Raw genomic sequence first — 20,622 nt, 5'->3', positions numbered from 1 at the left:
TCATTTTAACTATGTTTTACAACTCTTACTCATTTATTTATTTTGTTTACACTATTTTTTTTCATGTGTAATTTTTTTTTTAATGGAATGATTTAATGCAACAATAATTTTTGTGCCTGATCATAATTACAAACCAATTCAGTTAACCAGTTGTATTAAGTTGACTAAGTTTATTATGTTAGCCTTATTTAGAAGTTTTTATTATTGTTATATTAATTTTAGTTTTTTTATCATTACCTTTCACAAGAATTGATAAGTTTTTTCTTAGTTTTTGATTAATTTAATAAAATTGTTTTTATTTATTTTCCCAGCTATAGCTGAAGCAGTAGCTATAAAGGGAAATATAGCAATCTGTTAAAATTTAAATGTATGAGGTGTGTGAGAAAAGTAATGAGACTGACTTTTTACTTACCAAAGTTTTTATTTTTTTCAAACAATATTATCCCTTTCAAAGTAGTTCCCTTGGGCAGCTATACACTGGTGGAGTCATTGTTTTCACTCCTGATAGCAGCGCTGGAAGGCTTCAACTAGTAGGGCTTTTAATCGGTCGGTCACAGTCTTTTGAATGTTCTCCAGAGTTCCAAAATGACATCCTTTTAAGACATGTTTCAATTTCGTGTGCCACTCTTCGCTTTGCCACTTTGTTTCAGGATCGTACTCAAATATCCAGGATTCATCACCTGTGATCACACGATTGAAGAATTCTTGGTTATTGTCAATCCTCTCAAGAAGATCAACGCACAAGTTTCTTCGATTGCCCTTCTGTTCCATTGTGTGATTTTTTAGCACCAGTTTCATACAAACCTTTTGCATGTCCAAATCATCTGTCAAAATTTGATGTACAGTGAAAGTGTTTAAATTTAACTGTTCACTCATCATCCTTATTGTTAAACAACGGTCTGATCTCACAAGAACCCTCACACGCTCAAACGTTTTCGTCAGATTTTGAAGTTGAAGGTCTCCCTGAGCGAGGTTGATCTTCAACTTGTTCTCGGCCTTCCAAAAATATTTGTGCCAGCGGAAAACTTGTGCTCTTGATAAGCAATGTTCCCCATAAACCAGTTTCAACTTTTCAAAGGTCACACTCGTGGATTCCCCAAGTTTAACTCAAAACTTGATTGCACAACGTTGCTCTAAATTCCGATGCTCCATTTTTGTAATACACAACAAAAACAAAACTTCACTGATGGCCCTGTCAAAAATAATGTGTTGGCTGAATGGAGTTGAAACTCGTACTGAGCATGTGGAAGGGATGAACAAACCAGTGTACCACAGACCGGTAGACACAGTATTGCCAGATCGCTCGCAGTGTTACCAATCTCATTACTTTTCTCACACACCTCGTATAGTATATTGCATAGCATATCATGTCACTTGTTCCACTGGGCTTCTATTTCCCTTGTTGTCTGGTAATGTCTGCCAGACTGGGAAAGAATTTTTTCTTTATTGGTGATGAAGTAGGAGAAAATAAAAGTAAAAATATATTACACATTTATTTATATATTTTTAATCTTAGCTCTATCTATGAATCATGAGACCTTGCCGATGGTGAGGGAGGGGGCTTGAGTGCTCAGTGATACAGAGAAGCTGGACCGAATGTGCAACCATATCAGAGAGGTGACTGAGACCCAGACTAAGGAACGATCCCTGAAAGAGAGCAGCAGCTCTTTCAGTGGTTGTTAAGGGCATAGGTCAGGAGGACTTAAACAGCCACATCAACATCACTCAGTCTTCTGAGTACTGCGCAGCTGAAAGCAATGGAAAACTACAGCTGCTTTTTTTCCAGGAAAATGTAACTCTCTGTAGTAACAAAGATGGAGGCACCTTACTTGGTAAAATTTGCCAGAGGTAAACTAGTCCCCTGTTAGGATCTCCATGTGGGGACTACTAAGGAAGGGCCACCAGAAAATTAAAAAAATAACATTTTACGAGTCGGAGCGTGGAATATTAGAAGTATAAAAATGGTTGGTAGGTTAGAAAATTTAGAGGGAAATGGATAGATTAAATGTAGATTAATAGTAGAAATTAGCGAGGTTCGGTGGGAAGAGGAAAACGATTTTTGGTCAGGTGATTTTAGAATGATTAACACAGCTTCAAATAAAGGGCAGGCAGGAGTTGGTTTCGTAATGAACAAGAAGATAGGGAAGAGAGTAGAGTGTTTCAAAATGCATAGCGACAGAATCATTGTAATAAGGATAAAATCAAAACCTAAGCTGACAACGATTGTTAACGTCTGTATGCCTTCAAGTGCCCATGATGATAATGATGAGGTAGAGTGTGTATACAAAGAAATTGACAAAGCAATTAAACACATAAAATGGGATGAAAATTTAATAATAGTTGGAGACTGAAATGCAAGCATTGGAAAAGATAAGGAAGGAAATATTGTGGGTGAATATGGGCTGGGTAAAAGGAATGAAAGAGGGGACAACTTATAGAGTTTTACAAGAAGTATAATTTAGTAATTGCCAACAACCAGTTTAAAAATCATAATAGAAGAATATACACATGGAAAAAGCCACGTGGTACTGCAAGGTATCAGATAGATTATATCATGGTTAAGCAAAGATTTAAAAATAAAATCGTCGACTGCAAAGCTTAGGGTTAGGAGAAGACCAATTTGGTTTCAGGAAAAGTATAGGGACAAGAGAAGCAATTTTAGTGCTCAGATAATTAGTAGAAGGAAGATTGAAGAAAAACAAACCAACATACTTGGCAATTATAGACCTAGAAAAGGCATTCGATAATGTACTGGAATAAAATGTTCAGCATTTTAAAAAGTTTAGGGTTCAAGTGCACAGATAGAAGAACAATTGCTAACAATTACAGGAACCAAACAGCAACAGTAATAATTGAAGAACATAAGAAAGGTTATTAAAAAATGGTATTATAAAAAGGGAGTCTGACGAGCATGGTTCCTATCACCGTTCCTTTTTAATCTTTACATAGAACTAGCAGTTAATGATGTTAAAGAACAAGAAACAGTGAATGGCATGGATGATGTCCTACGCAATAACTACCCCATAAAAATAAACAAGAACAAAACAAAAGTAATGAAATGTAGTAGAAATAATGTAGATGAACCACTGAATATAAAAATAGAAAGTGAAAAGATTGTGTAGGTAGAAGAATTTTGTTATTTAGGAAGTAGCATTACTAAAGATGGACAAAGCAGGAGCTATATAAAATGCCGAATAGCACAGGCAAAACAAGCCTTCAGTCAGAAATATAATTTGCTTACATTAAAAATTAATTTAAACCTCAGGAAAACATTTTTGAAAGTATATGTTTGGAACGTAGCTTTATATGAAAGTGAAACTAAGACGATCAGAGTACTTGAGAAGAAAAGATTAGAAGCTTTTGAAATGTGGTGCTTTAGGAGAATGTTAAAAATCAGATGGATGAATAAAGTGAGAAATGAAGAGGTGTTGTGGGAAATTGATGAAGAAAGAAACATTTAGAAAAATGTAGTTAAAAGAAGGGACAGACTTTTATAGGCCACATATAAGGCATCCTGGAATAGTCACTTTAATATTGGAGGGACAGGTAGAAGGGAAAAATTAAGCAGGCAGACAACGTTCAAATATGTAAAACAAATTGTTAGGGATGTAGGATGTACAGGGTATACTGAAATGAAATAATTGACACTAGATAGGGAATCTTGGAGAGCTGCATCAAACCAGTCAAATGACAAGATAAAAAAAAAATCTTAGTTGTGTGTTTAATAAATGATGAGCTTTAAATTTAATTGATAAAATATGTTTGTAATTATTATATTTAAAGAATAACAATAAAGAGTGTTCAATTACAGATTATACAATTAATAAAACTTTCTCATTTCTTTTTTTCTAATTTTGTACGTGATTATTTTTATCTACATCTTACAATAATTAAATATTTCTCACCATGAATTAATTAAAATTAAATTACTCATGAATAATAGGAGTACATAATTAATTACTCTTATAAGCCATTATTCAAAACTTCAAACAGGATTATTTTGTTTCATATTTGTTCTATTATTAATTATCCATCTTTTTCACAGTTAATGATTATTCAGTTTGTTGACTCTTATATGTTTTTGTTTGATGTAAAAAAATAGTTTATATTTTTATAACAAAAAAATTATAGTAGTAATAAAGTAATCGAATATTTTTCTTTGATAAACGAAGTATGTGAAGGTATTAATGATGTTTGCAGTTTTTCTTTCCTGTTATAATGGAATTACATTTGTAATTTAATTGAAAGTGAGATTAGAAGTTTTGATTTGAACCTTAATATTAAAAGAGACCTTTTGAGCTATATTTGCATTTCCAAGATTTTCCTTTTTATATGTAATATTAATTTTTAAGTATGTATATATTTTTCCTTTTTTTTTTTTTAGTATTAAAAGAGATTTCTTTTACAATTCTGTTAGGTAATTTAGGCCTATAAATATTGTGAAATATTGGTATTTTACTATTTTAAGTATTATTAGCACTACAAATATGCTAGAAATAATTTATAATAAAACTTAAATGTACTGAAAACTTAAATGTACTTAAAAGAAATTGTACTGAAAGAAATGTATTCTTACATCTGGGAATTGAATTAATGAAATTGACAGATTAATAATAATTTAGTTTAAAATAGCAATGTAAATAGATCAATAATAGCATTCTAGTTAAAACCAATATTTTAAAGTAGCAGTGTAACTTCAGCTGTATGGATTTTAATTTTTACATTGTATAAAAAAATTACATAGTGTTACTTATAGAAGTGTATAAATTAACTGAAATCTGGAAAATAAATTTTATTTCTTTATTATGGCTAACAGCTTGATGTATTATCAATGCTTTATGACTAATATGAAGATATATTCTTTGTTTATGTTATAATTGCACTTGTTAAATAGTGTTTATATAAATTTATTTTGTGTTTAATTACGAACTCATATTTTCAAATGTTCTGTATTTTCTGTAGTGTTGCAAAATAATAAGAAAACATTTTAAAATGTTTTCTCCTTTGAAATGTGATGTAAAAACTAATAGTTCTAAGCATGGTCTTGATTTACATACTTTTATTGCTATTTTATAATAGTTTAAAGAAAATCATTTCTATTCACCTCGAACAAAAGGCAATATGAGGGGGATACTCAAAAATAACTGGAATTCTTTTTTTTTAATTTATGTATTAATTGTTTTTTACAAAAAACTTTCAATGCCCTTCAAAATACTCTCCATTACAGCTAATACATGTGTCCAATCTTTTATAACATTGTTCAGAACACGTTTTAAATTTGTCTGTTGTGATGCCCAACAGCACCTTTGTTATATTTTTCTTCACCTCATCCACATCTATAAAACACTTTCCTTTCAGGCCGCTCTTCATTTGTGGGAACAAAAAAAGACCCACTCTGAACTAAATCAGGTGATAACGGGGTGAGGCAAGGGCCGTTTTTTTTTTTTTTTTTTTTTTTTGTTAAAAAATTGGCACACTGAGAGAACTGTGTGAGCAGGTGCATTGTCATGGTGGAAATGCCAGCCATCCATCTACCACAAATCAAGCCTATTTTGCTGCAAACTGTTGCACAATCTTCTCAGAACCTCCAAGTTGAAACCCTGGTTAACAGTCTGACCTGGTGGAATGAATTCCGAATGTACCACCCCTGTCACATCAAAAGAACAAATGAGTATTGTCTTGATATTTGACTTCACTTGACAAACTTTTTTTGGGCAAGGAGAAGTTCCAAACTTCCACTAGCTTGAATGTTGTTTGGTTTTGGGGTTGTAACCATAGACGCCATTTGGGAGACTAACACAGAAAAAGTCGCTTGACTTTCTCATAGCAGGAGAACTGTGTATTACGAAAACTCAACCCGTACAACACGATTCCAGTTATTTTTGGGTACCCTTGTATGGTAATAGAAAAAATTTAGCTCATTACCAGATATGTTTTCAGTGAAAAAAAGTAAGATTGACCTTAGATTATCTGTTGTGAACTTCAGTCACCCAGTGAAACAGATGTATGTATGATAATTGATTAAAGATGGACCTCTGTTTTACACTAGTATTAGGTAAAAACTGCTCATTTGGTTCAGAGTTACCAAAAAATTGGACTGAAGACAGAGGAAAAGTGTTTTGTTTTAAAAAATTGTTTTACTGGCAACAAATGAAGAAATATCATTGGTTCATATCCAGTAGTTATAAAAGAAATATCGGGGTTATTTAAAGATTGTGGTTCATTTTTGTTAATGGATGATACATTGAAAAGTGGTAACTACATTAGTCAAGATTCTGCAAGTAAAGGCTGTTAAATAACCTTTGATTCAGAAGGGATTGGAAGGGTTGAATCATTAACCAAGATTCAACTAGTTCTTGTTAAATAACTTCAAAATTTCTTCTCTGTAAGGAGACGTAGTTCCAAGCTTAAGTTCCATTTTGTTATGGTACATCCTGTATACATCTAGGGATCTGTATATATATATATATATATATATATATGAATTTTAAACAAAAACTAACCTCAATAAATTAAAAAAATACTGGGTCAGGCTTGGCATTTTTCACATTATAAAATTTGTTTCTCATCCTATCTCATAAAAAAGTAACTTTCATTAACCTTCAGTCTGTCTGTTGCTGTTTGAATAAATAATTGCAAGTGTTATACAATCTATCAATGGCTTATTGATTAAAAAATTAAAAACTTTTGCAGCAGTGAGTTAATAAAGAGATACATGAGGCATAATAAAATAAAATACATAAAACATTATATATAAAATATAAGTGTGGTTTTGTGAACAAGAAATTTAATAGTCTGGAATGTTTCATGCATCTTTGCCAAATTATTTATGTTAACAAATTTTTTTTTAAGTGTGCATATTGTTGTGAGGTATTTATGAACTGCATTTGTTTCTAATTAAAATTAAGTTTTGTTAAATTGATTTAATTCGCACATTTCATAATAATTTTTATTTTATCATAAGAATATTTATTATGTAAATTTAATTTTTTAAAGTAATTTCATCAAAGAAGTTATACAAGACAACATTTTTTATTATTATTACTTTATACACTTAATTTCCATTAAATTTAAGGAAATTTAATTTATTTATTTATTTTCATAATTTATTTTTTTTTGTTATCAGACTGGCCGTATTGATTTTAATATAAGTCGTGTTACTGGACATAGGGGTCCAGTTTTGGATATTAAATGGAATCCATTTAATGATAATATAATTGCATCTTGCTCCGATGATTCAACTGTAAGTTCTGTTTAATTTTTATATATATGTAATTTATGTAGTAATTTTCCATAGTCTTAAATTAAATGATTTTATTTTTTTCTAAAATATTACTTTTCTCATTGAAAGAAAAGTATGACATACCTAATTTATATTTTTTTATGCTTCATTCAAATTGTTTAAGAGAAACACTGAGAGTCTATTCTCTCTCTTCCCTGACTCTTTATTTACTTCTCTTTCTTTATTAGGAGAAATCATTTAATACTTTGTATTTAAAATGGCTTATATAATTTGGTTTCTTCTAACTTTTTTCATTCTCTCATTAATTATTTCTATGGATTGTATTTTCACTTTTTTATTCAATTTGTCTGTGTTCCTTTCTTTTAACTGTAAAGAGTTTTTTTTTTTTTAACTATACAGTCTCTCGATTTGTTAATATTTAAACATTTTTATTTATGTATTTTTTCTTACTTATTTGTAATAAATTTGGCTTATTTATTCATTATTATTGTGAAAAAATTTATTTGTTCCTTTATACTATTTATCCCAGTCTGATTATCAGTTCTTTTAAAGTGTTGCTTTAAAATGACCTGGGAAACAAGAGACTTAATTCATTGTTGCCTTATACAGGAGAGTAATGACGTTCACTGTGTGCCCACTGTATATCACCAAAGTGAATAAGTAAAATGTCACTTTTAGAGCTGAATATCTTGTACATTTCAACAGACTTAACAAGCTTATCAGGATTAGTGTTATAAACCTGATAAGTTTTTTTGACACCCATCTTGTGTAGAGTTTATGTAAGCTAAGCCTTGTCTTGTATTTTTTGATAAGCAGAACCATGACCGATCTGCAGAGAAAATGTTACATTGTCAATAGTAACTTTCTAGTTTGCTAGTACCACTTCTCGAGCTTGCTGAATCTTCCTGTCAGTAGTGGAGGTTGATGGATGTCCTGCTTCCTCTTTGTGAGATTTGTTCAACCACTTTTAAACTTCTTGATCCACTCATACTACACTCTTTTACATGTTAGAGCACTTTCCACATATCATGATGTGAGTCTCTGATGAATTTCAGCCCCTGGTACAACTTCCAACCAGAGAAATTTGATCACTGCTTCCTTGTTCTACTGATAGCAGAGTGGCCATGGTTATAGTTACAACAGAAATAAGAAAAATGACATTATCCAGGTTAAATTTCGATAATGTAACTATAACTCTTAAGCATACATATGCAGAAGGCAGCGTGACAAATTTAAAGATGTGTTATGACGAATGTGTAGACTCTCCTACATATTAACATTCTACTAACCTATATGACAAATGGTCGAATCTTCTTCTTTCATCGAAAAAGTTATGGGTTCAAATCCCACATAGTCTTGGTATTTTTAATGCACTATAAAATTCACATTTCATAAAAAAAAAAGAAGAAGTTTAACAACTAATCAAAATTGTCTTGTTATTACGTAAGTGAAATTTATTTACTAAATCGAGTGGCTACTAAAAATATCAATATTATTATTACTGTTGTTACAATGCAAGTTTTTCAGTTTGTAATGTGATTAACTTGCTTCAATCAGTTTTCATTTTTATAAAACCTAGTTTATTATTTTTATGTTAATTTTTTTCTTTTGTTTCATCATTTAGATTAAATTATGGTACATTCCTGATGGAGGTTTAAATTCACATTTAACCGAATGGTTAATTGATTTGTATGGCCATAAACGAAGAGTTGGTTATATTGAATGGCATCCTACTGCTGAAAACATACTTGTCAGTGCTGGATTTGATCATTTGGTAAGTTAGAGATTTTCTTTTTTAATTAGTAAATTTAATTTTATTGTTTCAAAATTTTGAACTGTTACTTAGCTTGTTTTCATGTTAAAATGTTCCATATAACAATGAAATTTATTATTAATAATTGGTTCTAGATTATCCTGTGGGATGTTGGAAAAGGAGAAGCATTGAATGTTATTGATTGCCATCCTGATGTTATCTATTCAATATCATTTAATAAAGATGGAAGTCGTCTTGCAACAACATGTAAAGATAAAAAACTTAGAATTATTGATCCCAGAACAGGATTTGTTATATCAGTAAGTTTTATAAAAATGTTTATTTGTTTATTTATTTTGAGTCATATTTGCTTAAATTACAGCCCCATTGTTTTTCCCCATTTTCTTGTACTTTTGAAGAACAGAAAATGGATAGGAATGCTTCTATTCCTTTTACTACCTTATGCAATAGCTTTACTATGTTTCAGATTTGGTTGGTGAATGATTTTGAAATCTATTGTGCAGTTATTTTGTAATCCTTCATGTTCTGAAGGAGACTTGTTCAGTCTCAAATATCTGTTTCTCTCTTTTTCATGTGCTTCATTGTTTTATGAAATGATTTAAAAATTATACTTATTTCAGATGTAACTAACTATAAAGGCTGCCTATCTAATTTTTTTTTGACCAAATCTAATCTTATACATTTTGAAAAATACATATTTAGAAATGTTGTATTTAAGTTTTAAACAAACATTAAGGTTTAAAACATTTTAAAATGTTTGTTTATATTTATTATTTATTAATTTTTTCAGTGGTAATTAATTGTATCTCTTTTAAAACGATATTATTTATATTTTGTAGCCTCCTTGTTGTGTATTTCAGCCTTTGGAATTATTTTGACTAGGCCTGTTTTGGGAATTCGTTTCTGTATTTAGATTTTTGTTATCCTTTCAAAAATGTCTTAGCTTAGAGAACAAAGAAATAACAGCTTTGTTTAGTTGAATAGAAATTTCTGAGTGTCAGATGTTGTAGGCTGTGGTACTCAAAACTATTCGTAGTAGATAATCTGATTAATTCTTAAGCTTTGTGTAACGTAAGAATTATTTCTCTTGAATTCATGAAGCGTTATTTGATTTAGAAGCTGTTCATGAGTAGCATTCAATGCTCTTTTCATAAGACAGAAGAAAAATATTACTGCTAAGAGTGCATGTTTATTTTTTTTTCAATATTTCTACTGATAAATTGTGAGTGGCTTATAATGCCTTTAGATACTTTCCTTCACATGACGGTGATCATTCTGTTAACAGCTGCACACACTGTGCAGCAGTCAAAAATTTGTATTCTGTTGACAATGGTAATTTATGTATTCTAGTGACAAATATTTAAAACAAGCAATTAGACAAGTGGCATTTGCTTGCATATTATTTTGTAGACAGAACATTGATGTTATTAATTCCTGTTCATCATTCTAGTGACAGCTGTTTGGATATTTAAATTCTTAAATTCAAGTAATTAGTACAACAGCAGTAAACATTCTGAAATTAAATTATTTTAGATATATGTTTGTTATACAAAAGTAGAGGGACTGCAATATATGAACTGAAATAATGGAGCACCTTTTTAATATGGCACTATCTGCTTGTTCACAGTATGTGGTGTTACGTTACGTGTTATATAATAATGCTGTATAGGTTTTTACTGCAATTTATTTTTTTTCCCTTAAATATTAATATATTAATTAAAGACTTAAAAGTAAAATGTAAAACTAATAAGATGGAACTACTGATGTAAAAAATAAAACAATAAAATATAATATATATATATATATATATATATATATATATAATTAACAAAAAATGTTAATTTACATAAAATAATCATTAGTCTTAAATTCATATTCATATCATACAAGGTGTGATAGGAAAATTTTGAGACTGATGTCACCAATGCTCAATAGGAGGGGGTAGGTTTTCCCATGGATGTGGAAGAGGAAGCTTGTGTTCTTAAAAATTCTGAAAAGATGACTGCGATATCTTTATTCAGTAGAGAGTGGTGTCCTGGTGAGTGAAGAATGTTTTCAGTTCTCAGCGAATTATTAATTTCATAAAATGGATGAAAAAGGGGAACAATGAGTTTGTGTCAAATTTAGTATGAAAACCATGAAACCATGAAAATTTTGGTTTGAAAACCATGAAATCAGCTACAGAGACTTATGAACTCTTGAAAACTGCTTTTGAGGATAAATTTTGAGCTGATCAAATGTTTTTATCTAGTTCAACAAATTCAAAGATTGCCACAAATCAGTTGAAGGTAACGCTTGGTTTGGCCAGCCTTCCACTTCAAAAACTAACGAAAACATTGTGAAAGTTTGCGATTTAGTGCACTCTGACCATAGGCTTACAGTTAGGGAGATGGCTGATGAACTGAATTTAAGTTTCTAGGTGGTTCAGTCAATTTTAACTGAAGATTTGAACATGCATTGAGTATCCGTGAAATTCATTCTGAAATTGTTGTCAGATCAGCAGAAAGAACATCAGCTGGAATTGTCCCAAGAACTGATTTATCTTTCTTTTTTTTCTGTTTAGCCTCTGGAACTATCATAAGGTATTACTTGGTAGGATGAATGAGGATAATATATATGAATGTAAATGAAGTATAGGTTTGTACAGTCTCAGATCAATCATTCTTAAGGTGTGTGGTTAATTTGAAACCCAACCACCAAAGAACACTGGTATCTATGGTGTTCTTTGGTGGTTGGTCCAGCCAGATAAACTGATTTATCTGGCTGAAACTGACTCAGATTTTTTAAACAGAATGAAAAATTACAGGCAATGAATTATACGTATGACCCAGGAACAAAGTCATAATCATTGCAGTGGAAGAGTCCAAGTCCACCACAACCGAAAAAAAGCACAACAGTAGCTGAAATATGACAATGTTGGTGGTTTTCTTCAATTCGACAGGTATCACAAATTTGGCCCTCGGGGGAAGACCAGGAATACTACAAAAGTGTCCTTCAGTGTTTGCACGAAAATTTCCAGAAGAAAAGGGCTGCACTCTGACAAGACAAGAATTGGTTCCTCCACAACAATGCACCAGCTCATCTTGCGTTCTCAATTGCAGATTTTTTTAGCTAAATTCTTAAGCTTCTGCAACCCCACTATTCCCCTGAATTAGCCCCTGCTTGCTTCTCCCTGTTAATTAAATTTCGATTTGACTCAATTGAAGACATCCAAGCAAATGTGGAGAGGGTTCTTAATACCTGCAAGAAATAAAATTTCCAGGAATGCTTCCAAAAGTGGCAACACCATTGTTTTCAATAACTTTGAAAGAGATCCATCACAACAGCCTGTAAGTACTACCATTTTTAAATTACAAGCCCAGTTCTAAAACTTTACAATCACACCTCATGTATTTCTGGAAATTACTTCCCTGAAAAATCCTTAGATTGTGCTCAGAGAATGAAAAATAAGTGGATCCACTGATGATTCTTAATAGAAATTAAAACTTTGAAATGTTCTTATCCATTATAAAATTAAAGTTTAATTACTTACTTTTGTGAAACAGTACAAATAATTTGTAATATTAATTGATGATATCGGTCAGATATGTAAACATTGTTTGTATAACAGAAGATCTTTACTTCACTTTTTTAATTAAAAGGGTTTTTATCTCATCTCAAAAAACTCGTAATGTAAGTTATGAAAAATATTTATTAGCTAGGTACTGAAAATTATGCTCATCTGAAATGGTCCTTTTTACTGACTTCTGGAAGATTTTCATTTATAATTTTTAGTTATTAAATTATTGAAACTAAGTTAAATAAACTATGTACATTTAGTAGCCATAACTGCTACATAAGAGGTTTAGATGAGAAGATGAAACCTATGTAAATTTACTCTTGGAATATTTTTTTTTAACTTTTATTAGTTGGTTAATCAAAGATTTATGTCTTCAAATTCGTTATTATTAGTACACATTGGAAAAAAAAAGAGAAAAAAGGGTAAATCTTTGCAGAGTGATTGGATGCATAAATTCTCTTAACCTAGAAAAACATAATTACTAAGCAAGACTTTTATCTTAATATCTAATGAATTTTTTTGGTTAAAATTTGTTCAATATTTATCCCTATTATTGTTTTTTTTTTTTTTTTACTTTTAGTAATGTGACAAGCAATTGTAATATCCATTCAGTTGCATTTCTGTAATGATTGGGCACCATGTGAAATACAATAAAATTACAAAAAGTCATTACAGTCCCCTTCTATTTCCAACTTGCATAATTCTTTCATTCATTTACTGAATGAATCAACCTAATATTGTTCTTCGAGATGTTTCTGAAATATGAAGTTGTAGTTATTTATCTGTATATTGTTGTATTGATTTTTCCTGTAAGTGATTTTTTTAAGAAGGCATTCTTGTTATTCAAGTCATAATAAAAATATTGAAAAATCAACTAAAGAATTTACTTCAGGAATGTTGGTGGGGACATGGGTTTTATGATACTACTAATAGTTATTTTTTTATAGGTTTCTGTTTTTTATACTTTTATTGGCATTTGTGTCAGGTGCAACTAATCCAAGGGATTCTTTCTCAGTTAAATAAAAAATACTCTGAAGAAATTAATATTTCATATTGATATTCTATGTGTTTTAATATTTTTATGTGCTTTATGATTGATATTTCAAATAAAATTTGATTTTGACATAGTGTATATGACATTAAAAGACTTTATAAAAAGTGCTTAACAGTGTGCTTTAGATTAGAGATCTAAATTTATTTGATTGGCCCTTCAATCACTAGTTTGGATTTGTCTACCATAATGGGTATTCATGGGTAGAAGGTATTCGAGAAGTCTGCTCCAAAGACTATAGTCTGCTCCAAAGACTTCTCGAGTGGTTGCTCACCAGCTAGTTGGTAGTCCTAGTGTGATGCCACAGATAGAGCCAGTGAGGCAATAAAACAATCTCAGCAGTATCTTTCCTCAGAGAAAGTGATCAGGGATATGGAAACAAGAGGTTAGAAAGAGTAAGCAATCTGTAGAGGGAATGCCTTTGGAAAAAAAGGTAGTTCTCTTCTCCAGGACTGAAGATTGATATAAAATATTCAATTGAATGAATATTCGAAGTAGAATGAATATGGCTTATGCTAAAGATGTGTGCATTAAAATCACTATTGTACATACAGCATTGATGTAATGTACACTTAGTTTTGTACACTTAGTTTAAAAAATGTTAAAAATTGTTTGATCAGGTCGTACATCATAAATAGGTCCTGTATATTTATATATTTTATTAATTGAAACAAAAATATTAATCTTGCATATAAATTATGTTTTGTTTCATAGGAAGGTACATGCCATGCTGGAACACGTTCTAGTAAAGTTGCATATCTAGGTGGTACCGGCCGACTTGTTACAACTGGTTTTGCAAGATATTCAGATCGTCAGATAGCAATATGGTCAGAAGACTCTCTGAGTGAACCTTTGACTGTTGAAACTATTGATTCATCTTCTGGTGTCATATTTCCATATTATGATCCTGATACTAATATACTATTTCTAGCTGGAAAGGTAATTTTCTCTTTATTCTTTATGTATTACAGAAAAAATTTGTTATTCAGTTTTTGTAACTAAAATTATTTTACTTTTTAACAAAATATTTCTGAATAAAACAGAATTGTTTTTAATAATGTAACGTAAAATAATAATTATGTATGAATGTCTTGATTTTTAGGGGGATGGCAATATTCGTTATTATGAAGTTGTTGAAGAAGCTCCATGGATACATTTCTTGAATCAGTATCTTTCTGGATCACCTCAGGTGAAATTACTTATTTATATTTATACATTAGTAATGGTTATAAAATTGTATTATACCGTGCTACTTTTTCTTTAGGTAGTAGAATGTTTATCAGACACATCCTAGTTACAGACGACTGTAAACAACAGACTGTTTTATAACCTCTAGGTTGCCATGAAATAAACTTATTAAAACACTCCTTATAACAGCAGATATAATTAAATTTTAGTCAATTTAATTTTGCTTAATTTTTAAATGTGCAATAAAATTTTTAGTTATAGTATTAGTTTTTTTTACATTAATTCCTATTTTTTATAAATACCAAGGCATTGGATATAATTAAGTCTACTGTATCTGTTTTCATATAATGCGGCTGTGTATTTTATTAGCCATATATCCATACATTTGTTTTATATGCATGTTATGTGTGAACCTAAACATTAAACATAGCAAGAAATAGAAGTATTAAATATTGATGAAGAATGTACAGATGAGGTTGTAGTGATGAAATCTGGCAGTAATCTTTTTGACAAAATTTGATAAATGTGGTCCAACATATCATTGCTTCAAAGAAGTTTCTGTAATATTAAAGACAAAAAATTAGGTTTTAAGATATTATAATGATTAATATTTAATCTAGAAAAATTATCTTTTAAAATTATTAATTTATCGGTATTTAAAATTAATTCATTTATTAACATCAATAAATGAATTAAATATAATGATTGATGTGTTATTACAGATCAAAGTTTATTGTTGTCTAAATTATTCCCTTATTATGGGAGGTACATGCTATAAAAATTTATCAGTAACAGCAAGACATCAATGTTTAAAAAGAAAAAGGGTGTTGTTACATTTGTAAAGGTCTAATCAGACAAAATTAATTAATTGGTAGTGTAATTAAATATTTAATAAGTTTATTTTTACCTAATTATTTCCGATTATTGAAACGCAATTCTTACAACAGTCATAAAATGTTGTGTATTTTTTGACATTTCCTACTAATTTGAAACGTTCTACTCTAAACTTTTATATTTTAAATATATATCAGTGTGGCGGCTTGATAAATAGAACTTATAAGAGAAGGCCTATTTATTAGAAGTACTTTTCTATTTTTGTCTTCACACTATTCATTATGCAGAATTTGTAAAATGAATTGGTCTGTTTTTTTAAAATGTAGTTTTCATATTTGATTTGTTTTTTCAGAATACTAATTTTTCACTTTGGGTTTTTAGTTTCTGTGCAGTTTTGAATAGTAATTTTGAAAAGTGAAAAGTTAAAGAAATCTGTTCATTGTTTCTGCATTCTGTTTTTTTAATACTTTCAGACCTAAACCTTAATAACGTGACTGGACTGGAATCTTGGGCGTTTATTTAGTGCATATACACAACCTATTATATGTACCTGAAAGAAAAAGAAACAAAATATCATTAAAGATAAAAATATTTGTAATAGATTACTTACAAAAAAATTGTTGCCACCTAATTTCATAAAAATAAAAAATAGTAACAGCACACAGTACTAGTCAATAAACATACTAAATTGTTGCAATCACTACACATTATGACATTTTATACTGTCTAAAAGTTAAATTTTCACACTTTCTAATGACAAACAAATCAAAAATTTATAGTAAATGTAAAATTAGTTAGGAATCTTTGATAATTGATTTGTTTTTCAGTACTTTTTCACACAAATAATCAATCATAAAATAAATCAATGAAAGAAATCGTACCCTAATATTTATTATTCATTTAATTTTACAAGCATAGTTCACTGACAGTTTCTAAAAATATTTACATTATTTTTTTTTAGATTTTTTTTTACAATTTTTATTTTATTTTAGTAATTAGTCCTAATGTGGTACAATTTGAAGCAAGTATTTTAAGCACAATGAACTGAACAGTCAGGGCACCACCAACTTGTTTCTTTTCTCCCAGACTTGGCCTGTAGTAGCTTTACAATAAACACAATATAAAATGTTAAAATAAAAAGAAACCGGAACACAAATCAAAGCACGTAAAAAATGCCATTTTATAACCTAAAGTGCTCTTGAACACAAGGTATTGTTTTTAATGTTATTAATTAAAACATCTGCTAGATAGCATTGAAATTCATCTGGAATCTTTTTAATGAACTACTGAGAGAGTCTACGACACCTAGCAACGAGTATAAGCCCATCACTGTTTACTACACATTTAAATGTAGCAGCTGACATACTCGGGCTTCGGCCTTACGAACAAAGTAACCTGTTGACATTTACTCGGGCTTAGGTTTGAGAGTGTTAAACGTAAGTTTGAAAACTTCATATGTACTCTTCAGTTCTGTTCATTATTGGACAAAGTCTATTTTGTGTGTTGTGGCCCTGTCGCAATAATATTTTTCTTAGTTAGTAGTAGGATTATCTCATCTTAAAGATGATTCATAGAAAGCCATAATTTAATTTCATCTCTTGGATTATACTTGGTTAAAATTTTGCAAATAAAATGCACTTTTCATTAAAAATGAGCACATGACCTATCATTTTCATAGCTGTTGTTTCTTATTTTCTCAAAGAAATTGTTTTAATTTTATTGTGTTGTTTACATGCAATCAAAACAACTAACAGAATTGCATATAAATTTATCCTATCCTTAATTTTCAGAGTACATTCTGAAATGTTATGAAAACTGTTGTAAAAACAATTGGACACTTTTAAATTAAAACTAGTAATTAAAAGTGTAAAATCTTTTATAAAACAGACTAGTTCCTACTTCCTACTTTTCACTTTGAGTTTCTTCAACTTTTAATTGTTCATTCCCACTTTTCAACTTCTGCTGTGAATTAAAGGAAACCCCCAACAACAGCCTTTTTGTGTGGTTTTAACTGTACTTATTGTTCAAAAGTGTTGCTAAATGTTTTATTTATTATTAATCATTGTAGATAGATACTATCATGATGTAATGCTTGCAAGAGAAATTGGCATTTTTAGGCCCAGCAGAACAATTTATATTTTAACAGCAACAGTTCCTATATATTATCTATCTCTTGGCCAACCCTACATTGTTGAGTTCTGATTAACAACACATTCTGAGCTAGAAGTGTAACAATTTACAGGTATATTCACCACACAAGTAAAGGATGTAACTGCCTGCTGATCTAAATCGATAAAGCTTCACAAGAAAAAATCATAGATATATAATCCATTAGATGCATTACACAATTCCTGTGCATTTCCAGTTTACTCAGGCTAGTGTATTTTTTTGTATCACATACTTTTCATGACTTGCCATTTGTTAAATTACAATAATAATTTCTATATTCAACATCAATATCATATATACATCATTCTTCCAAATTTGGAAGAATGATCATTACTAAATTAGTCATATTTACATAATATAATTAATACTACTTAACTACATTAAAATGTATATGCTAATTAAATGTTTTGTCTTGCAGAATAAAACTTTTTATACGTATATTCTAGAATAAAATATAACAAACACACTGACATTAAAGTATTCTAAATTAAAAAAGCTTCCTAAAAAAATACTTATTTACAAAAATCTGTAGTAGCAAAATAATAGAATCCTAGTTATAAATTTAAATGGCTATTATTTATAATTTAAAACCAAATGGTTGTACACCAAGAATTTACCAAAGTATTGTATATATTGTTAATATAAACTATTAATAATATATTTATTTATTATTAACCTGCATTAGTTATGGTTAATTTATAATTTAAGGAAATGGTTGGTTCTTCATCTTAAAATATTCCTCTTCGACTCATACAGTTGCTCTTTACATAAACCAAAATAAATTACCGTAAAAGTAGTAGTTAAATATTTCTAATTATTTTCCCAGTTTTATCATCAACTAATTATTTTGGAAAATGGATTATGAGGTTGTAGATATTCTTTTAGCATTTAGTTGCTTCTTTTATTGTTTGATTTTACTTTTTGATTTTCTTGTACACTATTTGCCTTTTTTTTGTTTAATTATATATTTGAGTAGTTTTTTGTCTCCATATAGACTGGTTTGTTGTACGTATTATGAATTTGTTCAGTTCTAAACTACTGTGCATGATTGTAACATGTAACGGGCTAATGTTGAAGTTATTTTATACAATTAAAATAAGTTTTATTTTTGTAGAATAATTTTGTTAGTTCGATAATATTTTTACGTTATTTTTCATTTAAGTTTTAAATAATTGTTAAAATGCCAAGGCTTAGTTTTAAAAATTACCAAATAGAACAGTTATTAGATGATTTGCCACCATCTCATATCTTTAAGAAGTAAAGCATTAAAGTTTATTTTTAGCTTTCATCTGAAACTGAAAGTGATTGTAATCTAAATCATCAATTTATTATTAGAAGATATTAAATAAACTGTATGTACATACTAGATATTACTTTGTACTTAATATTTTTACATTTTGATTTGGAGTTAGGACAGTAAAATTGAACTAGATTGAATTGGAATGAGAGTAATTCAGCCATATATCATTCCAGTAGCATTGAGGTTATTTAATAATATAACTTACTTGCATAAAAATACAAAAAGTAATTTTATTAATAATTAATGTTTCTATGTTATATTTTTAGAATTAAGAAAAAACTGATTTTAAAGATATTTAGTAATTGGCCTATTCTGTATAATATAAATTATACAGATAGGTCATTGTAGCAACTATGAAGAAATAATACCCTAAAATTATAGAGTTATGAGACTTGCAAAGAAACCTTTGGTATACCAAGGAGGGAGTTAAGTGTTGAAAGAGATGTACCACCTCTCAGTGGAAATGGCAGCTCACTTAAATTGATTTTATTTATTTATATTTTGTAATATAATGGAATTTTTCTTTTAGAATGATAGCATTATCCATTTTCTTTTCTGTTACTACAATCTTTAGTCATTGGTAATTAGTGATATTGCAGCAGTAATTATTTGCTTATTGGATTACCTTAAGCCAGAAATTGCCCTGAATTGGACTTTTTTTTTGTGTTAAATGAAACGATAAAATTCTCTTAATTTGGAATAGAAGCTATAATTTAGGATTTTACTGATTGTTAGTCTACGGTCTATCAGTTCTGCTAAATTATATGATTTTATTTTTTTTTTTTTTCAGAGAGGTCTTGGTTTCATGCCTAAAAGAGGATGTGATGTAACACAATGTGAAATATTTCGTTTTTATAAATTACATGCCACTCGTGGAATGTGTGAACCGATCTCTATGATTGTTCCAAGAAAGGTTTGTGTGATACTTATTATTTATGTTGTTATACCTTGTATTTTTAATATATTAACATTATGATGTAATATGACTACATTACAGTCTGCTGATTTAAATTAAGTTATTTACTTTCTTCGACTTTCATCTGGAAAGTTCTAGGTTTGAATCCTGGTCAAGGTTGATATTATTTAGTTATGAAAATTTCCTATATCAAATTCCTAATCTGATTGTAAAAGACAATTCCCTCTTATTTGAGCCTAGAAAAAGTAGGATTAAACAAAATAATTGTTTAAATATTTGTATATTTTCATATTTCATTAGTCGTAAAAAATAAGATTGTAAAAATAAATTAGATCAAATAAAGTTAAAGTTTTCTTCTTTTTAAATTAATTCCAATTATTCTGATAGCATAACTCAATTTTTATTATTTTGTTTTTAAGATTATGTTTTACTATTAAATTTTTTTATCTGGATTATGGTAATTTGCAAAGTACCCATTTAAAATCAAGTAAAAAGTAAATAATAAACTTATATCTGTACTAAAGTTAAGTAATCATCTTTAAATCACCAGTTATCCATAACAACTTTTACATTTCAAATTATTACCAT

The 20,622-nt window shown here is 29.2% G+C and overlaps 1 protein-coding gene across 5 annotated transcripts in view; it reads left to right on the top strand.

Annotated features, from left to right (window-relative positions):
- LOC142329850 (coronin-2B-like) overlaps window positions 1–20,622 on the top strand; it is a 112,056-nt gene that overhangs the window by 67,657 nt on the left and 23,777 nt on the right. For all 5 annotated transcript variants that reach the window (XM_075374715.1, XM_075374714.1, XM_075374713.1 and 2 more), the window contains 6 exons: window positions 7,127–7,243; window positions 8,868–9,017; window positions 9,152–9,316; window positions 14,342–14,566; window positions 14,730–14,816; window positions 19,909–20,031. In XM_075374715.1, the coding sequence (XP_075230830.1) occupies window positions 7,127–7,243; window positions 8,868–9,017; window positions 9,152–9,316; window positions 14,342–14,566; window positions 14,730–14,816; window positions 19,909–20,031 (867 nt within the window). The remainder of the gene's footprint in view (window positions 1–7,126; window positions 7,244–8,867; window positions 9,018–9,151; window positions 9,317–14,341; window positions 14,567–14,729; window positions 14,817–19,908; window positions 20,032–20,622) is intronic.

Source organism: Lycorma delicatula, chromosome 9 (assembly GCF_047948215.1).
Source record: "Lycorma delicatula isolate Av1 chromosome 9, ASM4794821v1, whole genome shotgun sequence".
NCBI lineage: Eukaryota > Metazoa > Arthropoda > Insecta > Hemiptera > Fulgoridae > Lycorma > Lycorma delicatula.
Note: the sequence above shows the minus strand (reverse complement) of the source record. Positions and strands in the feature narration are given on the sequence as shown.